The sequence below is a fragment of the Spermophilus citellus genome (genome assembly GCF_964194105.1).
Source record: "Spermophilus citellus genome assembly, chromosome: 17".
Taxonomy (NCBI): domain Eukaryota; kingdom Metazoa; phylum Chordata; class Mammalia; order Rodentia; family Sciuridae; genus Spermophilus; species Spermophilus citellus.
This window is the reverse complement of record NC_138199.1, coordinates 50,209,295-50,221,832: the sequence shown is the minus strand read 5'-3', so window position 1 is coordinate 50,221,832 and position 12,538 is coordinate 50,209,295. Positions and strand designations below refer to the sequence as shown.

Here is a 12,538-nt window from a genome sequence, read left to right as displayed (position 1 = left end):
ATATTATTTTTTGCTCTTCACCAATGAGCTCCATTCCCTAAATTCTTTTTCTTTTTCTTTTCTCTTTTTTTTTTTTTTTTTTTTTTTTTTTGGTACCAGGGATTGAACTCAGGGGCACTCCACCACTTAGTCACATCCTCAGCCCTATTTTGTACTTTATTTAGAGACAGGGTCTCACTGAGTTGCTTAGCACCTAGATTTTGATGAGGCTGGCTTTGCACTCACAATCCTCCTGCCTCAGCTTCCCACGTTTCTGGGATTACAGGAGTGTGCCACCATGTCCAGCTAGACCAGAGTTCTAACTTTCCAGATCAGTGTAAATTTTAATATTTTCCTATTATAAACTTAATAATACTCACAGAAATATAGTCATACTCAGCTGGGAGTGGTGGCATACACCTGTAAACCCAGGGGCTCAGGAGACTGAGGAAGGAGGATCATGAGTTCAAAGCCAGACTTAGCAATTTAGCGTGGCCCCAAGAAACTCAGTGAGACCCTGTCCCTAATGAAATATTTAAAAAGGGCTGGAGATGTGGCTCAGTTGTTAAGCACTGCTGGGTTCAATCCCTGGTACCAAAAAAAAAAAAAAAAATATATATATATATATATATATATATGTATTATATATATATATATTATATATGTATTATATAATTATATATATATGTGTGTATATATATATATATGTGTGTGTATATATATATATATATATATATACTCATAGAAATATAAATCAACTTATTATACCATCCAGAATATATATATATTTTTTTTTAAAGAGAGAGTGAGAGAGGAGAGAGAGTGAGAGAGAGAGAATTTTTTTTTTAATATTTATTTTTTAGTTCTCGGCGGACACAACATCTTTGTTGGTATGTGGTGCTGAGGCTCGAACCCGGGCCGCACGCATGCCAGGCGAGCGCGATACCGCTTGAGCCACATCCCCAGCCCCCATATATTTTCTTTAAGCTTTTTTTTTTTTTTTGGTTTGTTTTGTTTTTTGTACTGGGAATTTATTTAATCCAGGGACGCTTTACCACTGAGCTATATGACCAGGTATTTATTCTCATTTTGAGTCAGGGTCACTCTAGACGATTTAGGGAGCTCTGTCTCAAAAATAAAAAATAAATAAATAAAAAGGACTGGGAGGGGCTGGGGCTGGGGTTCATCTGTAGCACAATTGCCTGACATGTGTGAGGCACTGGGTTTGATTCTCAGCACCACATATACATAAATAAAATAAAGGTCTATCCACAACTAAAAAAAAAAAAAAAAAAAAAAAAGAGCCTTGGCAACCTAGTGAGACCCTGACTCAAAATAAAAAAATAAAAGGATTGGGGATTGGGGATGTAACCCTGTAGTGTGCCCTGAGTTCAACACCAGTACCAAATTTTAAAAAAAAAAATTTTTTTTAATAAATAAATTAAGGCATGAATTGTGTTTCTTTTCTTTTCTTTTTTCTTTTTTTTTGTACTAGAGATTGAACCCAGGGGCACTTTACTACTGAGTTATATCCCCATTCCTTTCTATTTTTTATTTCGAGAGAGGATGTCGCTAGATTGCCAAGTCCAGCCTCGAATTTCAGATCCTCCTGCCTCAGCCTCCTCAGTTGCTGGTGTTAGAGGCATGCAACACTTCACTCACTCGGCTGTTTTCATTTTTGATAACCTCTACAGTGTTCATTCTTTTAATAGAATCTTTGTGCTTCTGATTATTTCTTCAGGATATGTTCCTAGAAGTGATATTACTGGGTCAAAGAGAATGGAGCCTTAAAGGCTCTCAATTATTCAAGAAATGCTGGGTCAAATAGGATAGCCCATTCAAAGTTTTTCAAATAAAAATAAACATTGCCAAACTGCTTTCAAGGAAACATTGCTAATTCATAATTCAACAGCAGTTTGGGAGAGTGCCTGGCTCACAGGAATTTAAAACAAAACAAAACTGCTTTTTTCCCATTTTTTAAAAATTGGCACATTATGAATATTATAGTGGAATTCATTTACATATTTGCACATGCATACAATATAACACTATAATTTGGATATCCCCTTTCAAAATCTGCTCTTTTGATAAATGAGAAACGGTGCGTTTATTTCTTTGATTAGTAAGGCTGAACGTTCTTTCCTGCAATATATATTTCTTCTTTAGTGGATTGGCGATTACTCCTTTGCTCTCATCTTTCTACCGGGGTGGTTTTATTCCTAGAAAGCTGGTTTTACAATATAAGCTTCATTTATTTGGAAAAAAAAAAATCTCGGTTTGTTAATCCATAACTGCAGAGACCCACAAAGGTGCACTCACCACCGGGGAACTTTGCAGACTGCCTTCAGTCCCCAAAGCGGAAACAGAGGTTTTCACAAATCGCTAGAGTGGCAATTGCTGCAAAGGCGTGGGATCTCCATGTATGGGGAGCAACATCTCGCGGGATTTCAGTAGTCCTCGGGGGTCTCCGGCCTGACTACAAGTCCCGATATAAAACGCGACGTGAGGCCCGAGCGACCAAATGAAGGCTCGGAACCAAGGTCACGTGTTCTCTGCGTCAGGCGTCCGGTCATCTCTCCCACGCCTTTTTCTTCAGCTTCCATCTTGGTCGCCATTTTGTGCAAGAGGTTCTGGAAACTCCGAGTCCCGCCGACTCTATGGTCGAGCGTTTCGGAGATCGACCAATCGTAACCCAGATCTAAAGGGAAAGCCCCGCCTTTGCCCGCATAGAGGCGGGAATTGCCACGAAGCTCCTGTGGAGAGAGAGGAAGAAGCTTCAGAAAACCAATAAGAACGGGGGAGTCGATGACGTCAACCAATGGGAATACGGGGGATTGCGACCAATGAACGCGGAGGGACCCCGGGACACGTGGGTGGGGGAGCTGAGCGCTGAGCCCAAGGGCTAAAGCAGAGAGGTGAGTCAGTCACCTTGAGCAGGGCGAGCGCTGTGGGCCAAGCAGAGGCCGTAGGGCAGTGGGAGTGCAGGTGACTTGGGGCCGGGAGTCAAGGGATCTGTAGGGTTGTAGGCTTGACCCTAAGGAGAGGTATTTGTCCCCAGGGCTGGGAGAGACGATCTATAGCTTTGTCAATTAATGTTAATTACCAACGGTAATGAGCGATAAACGGCCACTGGTGGGGTGTGGAGACATCTGTGTAACATGGGCAAGCAGGACCTTGTTCGGCATCTGCCCAGTTTCCGCCTCCAGTCTTCCCGGGAGACAGTCCCCTTTCGCAACATTTCTCTCTTGGGGCCTGATCTTTTATTTTTTTCGGTGCTCCCTCACTTTCTCTCTGCAAAGCCGCTGTGCAGAAAGTGGTGGACCCGGAATCAGCCTTCTGACCTCTAATGCCCTCAGCTGGGGCACGGTGCATGGAAGAGAGGGTACGGAGAAGACGAGGTGGGAGGTGAAGGAGACACAAGAAGGCCTCCGCTATATCCAAACAACCTGACTCTCAATTTTTCCTTTTTTTTTTTTTAATCTATGCAGACTGAAAAAATGCAGACCACCGGGGCACTGCTCATTTCTCCGGCTCTGGTAAGCTGCGGCTCCGGGGTGCCCTGTAGTGCCATGTGTGGTGTGGGAGTCATCGGTGTTTAATGAATGGACTGAGAGGAGCATGGCGTTCTGATGATGTTGGCCCCTTGGGGAGGCTGTAGGATGTGAAACAGGTAACCCCTGTTTATTTGGGCCTGTAAACCAAGCTATCTTGGCTTTGAAGTGTCCTCTGAGAGTTTAGATCCGACCTTTACCCTCAGTCTGGCTCAGCCATAGCCATAGCCAGACAGTCCACTAATTAATGATTCTTCACTTTGCGCATTAGAATTTCCTGGGGGCTTTTAAAAATCTTAATGCCCAGACTGCACCTTAGACCAATTGCACAGACTCTGGGAGGGGGGTAGAAACCCAGGATTATTTTTTAGAACTTCCCAGGTGATTTCAATGTTAAGCCAAGTCTGAGAACCATTGCACTAAAGAATATTTTTTTAAGAAGTGGTGTTACAGAGGGTTCTCCTTAGATGGCTGTTCCAAATTTTCTTCCTCTGATTCCTTTGGTGATCTGGGTACAAACCCTTCTTGGTTTGATATAAGTGTGCATTCTTATTATATTCTGGGAAACTGAGGTTGTACATATAGAAGTGAACTTTGGCACATGTATTGTTTTGGTTTGAGTTTTAGTGCTGGGGATGGAACCCAGAACCCTGTACATGCTAACCATGTGTCATACGACTGAGCTGCCTAGTACATGGTTCAAAATTGTGATAGTTGCCACTGCCAACTACACCAGGCTTTGGGGCAGCTCTGGTGTGGGCTTCCCTGGTAGAAACAGGAATAAATTACTTGACCTTGAAGTACATTGGATTTTATCTGTTTATGACTTTGTAGTCATGTTTAGAGAAGCTCATCAATGAGGATTTTTTTTTTTTCCTTGCCTGATTTGGAGACATATGTCTTTCTAATTTTACAGATCCGCTGTAGTAGGGGTCTGATCAGGCCTGTGTCTGCCTCCTTCCTGAGTAGACTAGAGGACTCATCTAAACAGGTAAGGAAATAAGGCCCCTTTTAGAGATCTCCCCAGGAGAGTTCTTTCCGTTTGGTTTGCTTTTAGGCCTAAGGAGGACAATTAAAGGACTATGATGCTCTTAATAGTTCTGTTGCACCAAAAATGAGCATTGTAGGTTAGAAACTTGGAACAATGGGGTGTGCTTAACCACAAAACTTCACTGGCCCTGTCTGAATACAGACCCTAAGGCCAATTCCCAGTGTACTTTCTGCATTCAGGATTCTGTACTTGTCAGTTTGCCAGCAGTTTCAGAGCTCAGGTGGTTGGGGTGTGGAGTAGAATCAGCCATCTGTCCCAATGCCATACTTTCCTTTCTTTCCCCTCCTCCTAGACTTCCTACAGCAGCAGCTCCCCACTCCAGGTGGCCAGACGGGAGTTCCAGACCAGTGTTGTCTCCCGGGACATTGACACAGCAGCCAAGTTCATTGGTGCTGGGGCTGCCACAGTTGGTGTAGCCGGATCAGGGGCTGGCATTGGAACTGTGTTTGGCAGCTTGATCATTGGCTATGCCAGGTAAGTTTGAGGTGGCCCAAAGCATCTCCCACTGTAAGTTTCACCCTGTTTAGGCAAATCTTCAGTAAGGGGTGCTCCCTACTGGAGCCCTCAGTTTGATTTCATCTACCTCCCACTTTTTCCAGTGACCTCTAAACCAGAATCTAAATATGTGTCCAGCCAGGTTGACTTGGACTCTCCAAATTGTTGCTTTACTTGCCTACCAAATTCCTGAGATCCCTGCAGGCTAGGCCCTCCCAGTCATAGCACACTCTTCACCTCACCCTCCTGTGCCCTCTACCCCTATCCACACTCATTTTTTTCCTCTCCCTGGGTTGGCATCTATGTCTGTCCCTGGCAGGAACCCGTCTCTCAAGCAACAGCTCTTCTCCTATGCCATTCTGGGCTTTGCCCTGTCTGAAGCCATGGGGCTCTTCTGTTTGATGGTCGCCTTCCTCATCCTCTTCGCCATGTGAGGCTCCGTGGGGGTCACCCACAGGTCCCTGCTGCTTCGACTCCACTGGTGCTGGAGTGTGCTGAGCTGTACCATTAAAGGATGTTTCTCTAAACCCATGCCTTTGTCTCTGTCCTTTGACCTTGGAGAGAACCTTGGTGGAAAGGTGGGAAGAGGGACTTGGGTCAGCTGTTGGTAATTAGGAAGTCCTTGGGGCTAGAAGAAACCACTGCCACAACAGTGGCAACATGGAAAATTCTCATCTCACAGAGGAATGTGAATTTATCCAAATAATAATTGTACCTTCAAATTAGTATATTAATATGTAACATTTTTGAGGGACTTAATTTGCATCAAGCTCTATACCAAGTAGTTTTGTCTGTTTCTTTTTGTTTTTGTACCAGAGATTGAACCCAGGGGTGCTTAACCACTGAGCCACATCCCTAGCCCATTTTATATTTAGAGACAGGATCTCACTGAGACTGGCTTTGAACTTGTGATCCTCCTGCCTCAGTCTGCCAAGCCCCTGGGGTTATAGGTACATGCCAACACACCCAGCTTGTACTAAATGTTACAACAATGGTTTTATGAATTATAAGCACACCCATTAAACCAGTTTCATAAATGAGAGACCCATGCTTAGGGAAGCAAAATAACTTGTCCAGAGTCACAGGGCTGATAAGAGGCAGAATCCCCAGTTCTCCCTAGGCCAGCCTGACTCTTTCATTATTAATTGGTTAGCTTTGCTTTTGGGGGTGGGTGGGAGGTGGTGCTGGGGATTGAACTCAGGGCTATTTTACCACTGAGCCACATCCCCAGCCCTTATTATTTTATGAGATTGGGTCCCACTAAGTTGCCTTGAGGTGATGATCCTTCTGCCTTAGCTTCCCAAGTTGCTGGACACAGGCATACACCTCTGCACCCAGCAAGTAAGATATAACTAAACTGGATTGTTTGAAACAGAATCCCACTCTTGCCCAGGCTAGCCTGGACTCAGCCTTGGAAGTAACTAGGGCTATAGGTACACTCTTCCATGCCCAGCTAGCTTTTTTAAGCCCTAGCAGGAGTAAGCCATGGACAAAATAATGCAGAGGTGCTTGGGGACATGATTTGTGTTCAATTGGATGGTTTCAAAGGGAATTGTACCTCAATTTACTGCAAAACTTCTGTGAAATAGTAAAACCAAGAACTTTTCTAATGTTAAGAACACCTTCCAAACTGGGCACAGTGGTGCATGCCTGTAATCCCAGTGACTCAGGAGACTGAAGCAGAAGGATTGCAAATTTGAGGCCAGCTTTAGCAACTTAGACCCTGTCTCAAAATAAAAAGGACTAGGGTAAAGTGGTAGAGTGCCTCTAGGTTTAATTCCCAGTACCCAAAGAGTTAAAATACATAGACTAGGGATAACCAGGTGCAGTGGCACACGCCTGTAATCCTAGCAGCTCAGAAGGCTGAGGAAGGATTGGGAGTTCTAAGCCAACCTTGACAAAAACAGTGTGCTAAGCAAGTCAGTGAGACCCTGTCTCTAAATAAAATGCAAAATAGGCCTGGGGATATGTCTCAGCGGTCGAGTGCCCCTGGGTTCAATCCCCAGTACCCATCCCTTGCCCCCGCAAAAAAAAAAAAAAAAAAAGACTGGATAGGGGTGTAGCTCAGTGGTAGATCTTGCTTGCATGTTTGTAGCATGTTACAGGGCCCTGGGTTCAATCCCTAGAACCCCCACCTCCCTGCCAAAAAAGAAAAAAAGTGGATTTAATGTACATGCAATTTAAAGATAGTCCTACAGGTAATTAGGCACTAAGCTGCTTCCTAGGGGATTTGGGGGAGGCAAAGAAATCTAAAAGGTTCTTGCTCTCAAGAATTTGGGGTCATTAACAGACTAGAAACAGTGCCCTACATTATCAAATATGTGAGTACAGGAAGCTATGTGCCTATGGAAGTTTCAAAAGGAGAAATCAAGGAGGTCTGCTTTAGGTGTAATAACATGGGCTGACATTTGAGCACTTTCCATGATTAACTTCACATTCCAATGAACAAGACGTTTGATAGAAAAATGGAGGGAAAGCTCAGAGAGGTGAGGCATCCTGCCTAAAGTCACACAGCTGGCTAGTAAAGCTAGGATTCAAACTCCAGAACCTGTTTTCTTATCACTGTCTTGACTCATTTGACATTTGCCCAAGTTAATCAACAATCATGGCCTTTCCACTCTAAGATTTCTCAACCTTGGCATATTTAGGGCCAGAAAATTCACTTTTGAAGGGGAAGTAGTCTCCTACACAATGTATGTTTAGCAGCATCCCAGTTCTCTACCTACTAGATGTCAGTATCAACTAACCCCACCCCCAGGTTGTGCAACCGATTAACAAATGTCAGATATTAACAGATGTCCCCTGGCTAAGAGGCAAATTCATACCCAGTGAGAACTAGTAGTCTATCAATCTACTGATTCTGTTGGCTTCTTCACCTTAAGTTACTCAAGTTTGCCTACAGAGCCCAGGAATCTCAAGGCCAAAGAGAAGGTATGGGACTGAGGTTAGAGTGGCAGCTGATGTGTCACCAAGGGAGCAATGGATGAACTGGTAATGCTGTTACACAAATTGAACACCATAACCCTTTGGGATATTACATTGGCATCATTGCGAGGTCACTTGCTCTGAAGGTAATCAAGGAACAGCCCCCAGGGAAGGCAACTGCCTTTTTGTTACCGTGGAGTGCCAGGAACCTATTTTTACCAAGAGTCCAGTAAAAATCTCCCTTTGGGATTCCAAACAGTCCTGGAATTCCTAGATCTAAAACCCAAATTGGGCCTTGTGCATTGTCCCATGTCTGTAATCCCAGCAACTTGGGAGACTAAGGAAGGAGGATCACAAGTTCAGGTCCTCCTCAGCCTAAGCGACTTAGTGAGACCCTGTCTCAAAAATAAAAAATAGGGCTGGGGATGTGGCTCAGTGGTTAAGTGCCCCTGGGTTCAATCCCCCATACCAAAAAATAAAATAAATGAAAAATAAGAAGGTCTGGGGATGTAGCCCAGTAGTAAAGTGAAAGTGTCCCTGGGTTCAATTCACAGTACAAAAAAAAAAAAAAAATGGAAGTGTGGTTGGTAGGATCAAGGAGTCCTTGGGGGTCAGAGAGGATACTCCCATATCCATAACATAGGTTCTTTATGTAGCTTCTATGATCTACAGGTTGGTACATGGATGGGACCATTTTCCTTAGTACAAAATATTTGTAAGTGAATACAGAAATGTATTGTTCTTGGGAGAGGGTCTTATTTTTATTCTCAGAGGGCAAAAACCAATTAGAAACCGGGGCTAGGATGTAGCTCAGTGGTAGAGTATTTTCCTAGCATGTGTGAGGCACTACTGGGTTCGATTCTCAGTACCACATAAAAATAAAAATAAGTAAAATAAAGGTATTGTCCATCTACAACTAAAAGAAAATTTAAAAAATAATAATAATAATTAGAAACCACCACACAGTCACACCTGTGATCCCAACAACTTGTGATGCTGAGGCAGGAGGATCACAAATTCAAAGCTAGTCTGGACATCTAGTAGGTAGAGAATTGGGATGCTGCTAAGTCTGGACAACTTAGACGTTTTCTCAAAAATAAAAAAGGACTGGGGCCAGGCATGGTGGCACACATCTGTAATCCCAGCAGCTCAGGAGGCTGAGACAGGAGGATCGCGAGTTCAAAGCCAGACTCAGCTACAGCAAAGCACTAAGCAACTCAGTGAGATCCTGTCTCTAAATAAAATAGAAAACAAGACGGGATGTGGCTGGGTAGCAGAATGCCCCTGAGTTCAATCCCTGGTGCAAAAAAAAAAAAAAAAAAAAAAAAAATGTAGCTTTGTCGCGACCCCCTTGCCCGCAAGGAAGACGCAACACCGGGAATCTTCTTACAGCTGTTTATTCAGGCTCTGCAGAGTTCTTCCTCCCCCGGAAGCCCCTCCCAGCCTTAATAAAGTATCCGAACACCCAATGTGAAGCTGCCACGTGGAGCTTTCTCATAGGGTGTCAAAGAACCAAGTGCCAACTCTCCCAAAGAAGGAGTTGTTTGTCACAGACCACAACGAGGCCGGCGCCATCTTGTAATGGCGACCGGTCTGAAGAAACGGCTCACCACAGTTCCCCCTTTTGTTTTCTAAAAACAACACAGGCGAGAGTAGAGGTCCTATCCCACTGTGCAGAAGTGGCTGCATAGTATGGCTCAGCACATACTTATATATTTCTTGCAGATAGAATGGAAAGTTACCAGTAGGCGGGAGCAAGGGCGGGGGGAGACAGAAAGTTCTTGTTAACTCATACCAAGCCTTCAACCAGGAACCTTATCGGACCCAAGCAGGTCAAGACGTTCCCACATGACCGTTATAGGCTGAATAATATGAAAACAGACACCACAAGTCCTTCAAGGCCTGGTGAGCCGCCTCAAGGCCTTGTGAGCTGGCCTCTTTGACGTGCACAACAAGAAACCAGGGCTGGATCCAAGCCCTGGGGGCCGGGGGGAGTCCGTGCCAGCAGTTCCCCCTCTTTTGTTTGTGGCACGTCAAAGGGAATCAAGTAGCCCCTGTCTTAGGTCGTTCACTGCCCTTACAGTGCTTACCCGTCTCTGGGGAGGCCCCATTCCCCTGTCTTAGGTTGCAGTGCAAGCGTGAAAGTTGCCCGTCTCTGGGTACTACAAGATCAGCTCGTTGTTGCCAAGGCGTTTAGTGGTATCTATTCAGCCAGTCATTATTAGGTCTTTAATTGGTTCCGGTTCAACAGGGCATAGAGTCAGAGGAGAGGAATAATAAAAATAAGGAAGAAAAGGGGGCAAAAGGAGAAAGGCATGAAGCAGGAATCATTGTAGAAAAATCATCTTCGAATTGGTCGGAGACAAACTTCAGTAAGATCATCTTTGGTTTGTAGGCGTTGATAATGGACCTGTATTGGCTTAGAAGTCAGAATGTTAATTTGGTCTTTAATAAATTGTGTCATTCGCTTGACAAGGCAGGGGCCTACAGCAGCTACAAGAAGGAGACCGAAAAGCGGTCCCATTACAGTGGACATCAAAGGAGTCAGCCATGGGGTATTTTTAAACCATTGTTCAAACCATCCTTGTTGTGCTTCAAACTCCTTTTGTCTTTTAGCCAATCTTTCCGTGACCTTTTCTATAGTTTTAGGATTACCCCAGTGTGATCTGCATAAGCATAACACTGTTCCTATAAAGCTATACATAGTTCTCCTTCCCTTACGAACAATAAATCTAGTCCCCTCCTATTTTGTAACACAACTTTTGAGAGGGAGGTGAGGGACTTCTCCAAGGCGGTAATTGATTTGGCCATGGCTGTTAAATCCTCATTCATAGCCATTTGTAGATTTAGTAATTGACCTCCCTGGACACAGGTGGCTGTCCCTGTTCCTATTCCGGTTGCTATTCTGCCTATGCCCAGTAGGAGGGCAATAGTCATAGTTATGGGTTCTCTGGGGAGCCGAGTATGTCCCTCAAGGTGTCCCAGGGTGTAGTCTGACCCATGATAAGATATCCTCGGCCATAGTTGTACCAACACACAGAAATCAGTAGTTGTATTTAAGACTGCCATGGAAACACAGGGAGTTAACCCAGTATTGCAAGCAAAATAGGACCCTTTGGGACCCCACAAATAATCAGATTGAGATTGATTTATTGGTCGGGTGATGTTGCAGAAATGTTGGCGTGAAAGCGGCACCTTTCCCAAGCAAACCCCTTGCCCCATGACCTCCGTGATAGTCAACTTATAGCTGGGCAGAGAATAACATTTAGGATCTGCAGTGGTATTAGAGGATAAATTAGACAGTATCGTTACCCCCTCATAATAGGGCGGCCTGGAGGTCAAGCATAGCCAGCAATCTTGGGTCCTGTTAGGATTAGTGGCATTGAGAGCGAAGAAGGCTCCTTGGACCAAATTAAGAAGGCGATCTCCAGTTCCAGGGTATATGGGCTCAGGGGCATAATCAAAGGTTTGATAGCCCATAGTTTTTGTTTGACCGCTGGGGGAAGGTTTTACTGTTGGGGCTATGGGCTGCTTGGGTCCAGATGGGGCCTTTTGGTCTCCGAGCACCTGATTAGGTCCTATTAGACTTCCAGTAGGCTGTTCTGTGGTCAATTTGAGCCGAAAAAGCAGGCCAGGATTGTACTGTCCGGGGGTGTAAATACTCAGCCCCCAGAGATATCCTTAAGTCCAATCTGGTTGTTGTCTTCCATTGGAAGTAAACTGAATAGTAATATTTGTTTGCCAGAAATGGGCATAGTCATTCCTAGGTGAATTCTTAAGTCAATACCCATTACTAGAGGTTTCACATCCCCAGGAGGCACAATAATAGGCCTTAGGTCCCTGGCAGCATCTATATATTTTCCCCTCCTTTATTTTTTGTAGATAAATTGTTAAATGTTGATGGGCTCGTTCCACAATAGCTTGTCCCTGGGGGTTATAAGGAATACCTGTTTTGTGTTCAATCTCCCATTGGGTGCAGAACCGTTGAATTGTGTGGCTTATATATGTGGGTCCATTGTCTGTTTTGAGACAACGTGGACTGCCCATGCAAGAGAAAGCTTTTAAGAGATGTCCAATAACATCTTTGGCCTTTTCTCCAGTGTGTAATGTAACAAAGATATAGCCAAAGTATGTATCAATAGAAACATGTACAAAAGACAGCTTACCAAAACTAGGGAAGTGGGTAACATCAGTTTGTCAGATATCATTGGGGTGTAAGCCTCTAGGATTAACACCCAAACTGGGGAAATGAAGAAATGGAGCACATACTGGGCACAGGGAGACAATTTGTAAAGCTTGATCACGCGAGCATCCTGTGCGGAAGCGTAAAGATTGTGAATTTAGATGGAATTTAGCATGGAGTTGTGAGGCCTCATCATACTTGGTTATAGTGTATACTAGGCCCATATTATGAGTGGCAGCATCTGCTTTAGCATTACCTTCCGCCAGAGGCCCAGGAAGCTCCGAGTGTCCTCGGATATGTCCAATGAATAAAGGATCTCGTCTAGCCCAAACAAGGAGCTGAACCGTTTGTAAT

General features: G+C 44.3%; 1 protein-coding gene across 4 annotated transcripts; it reads left to right on the top strand.

Moving 5' to 3' along the window:
- The first annotated feature begins 2,856 nt into the window (after window positions 1-2,856).
- On the top strand, window positions 2,857-5,607 carry ATP5MC1 (ATP synthase membrane subunit c locus 1). Of its 4 annotated transcripts, none has more exons than XM_081270647.1 (5): window positions 2,857-2,964; window positions 3,468-3,515; window positions 4,447-4,521; window positions 4,874-5,055; window positions 5,396-5,607. In XM_081270647.1, the coding sequence occupies exons 2-5, from the start codon at window positions 3,477-3,479 to the stop codon at window positions 5,508-5,510; spliced, it is 411 nt and encodes a 136-aa protein (XP_081126773.1). In that variant the 5' UTR covers window positions 2,857-2,964; window positions 3,468-3,476; the 3' UTR covers window positions 5,511-5,607. The 4 variants fall into 4 exon arrangements, with proteins under 4 accessions (XP_081126773.1, XP_081126775.1, XP_081126774.1 ...); XM_081270649.1 differs by having other exon boundaries at window positions 2,871-2,894; XM_081270648.1 differs by having other exon boundaries at window positions 2,918-3,023.
- Window positions 5,608-12,538: the final 6,931 nt, after the last annotated feature.

Excerpts from the sequence above, each read along its gene's own strand:
- ATP5MC1 (XM_081270646.1), top strand. The coding sequence starts at position 3,326 with ATGCCCTCAGCTGGGGCACGGTGCATGGAAGAGAGG. Across the intron at positions 3,362-3,467 it reads CACGGTGCATGGAAGAGAGG|ACTGAAAAAATGCAGACCAC; the intron begins GTACGGAGAAGA and ends TAATCTATGCAG. Across the intron at positions 3,516-4,446 it reads TGCTCATTTCTCCGGCTCTG|ATCCGCTGTAGTAGGGGTCT; the intron begins GTAAGCTGCGGC and ends CTAATTTTACAG.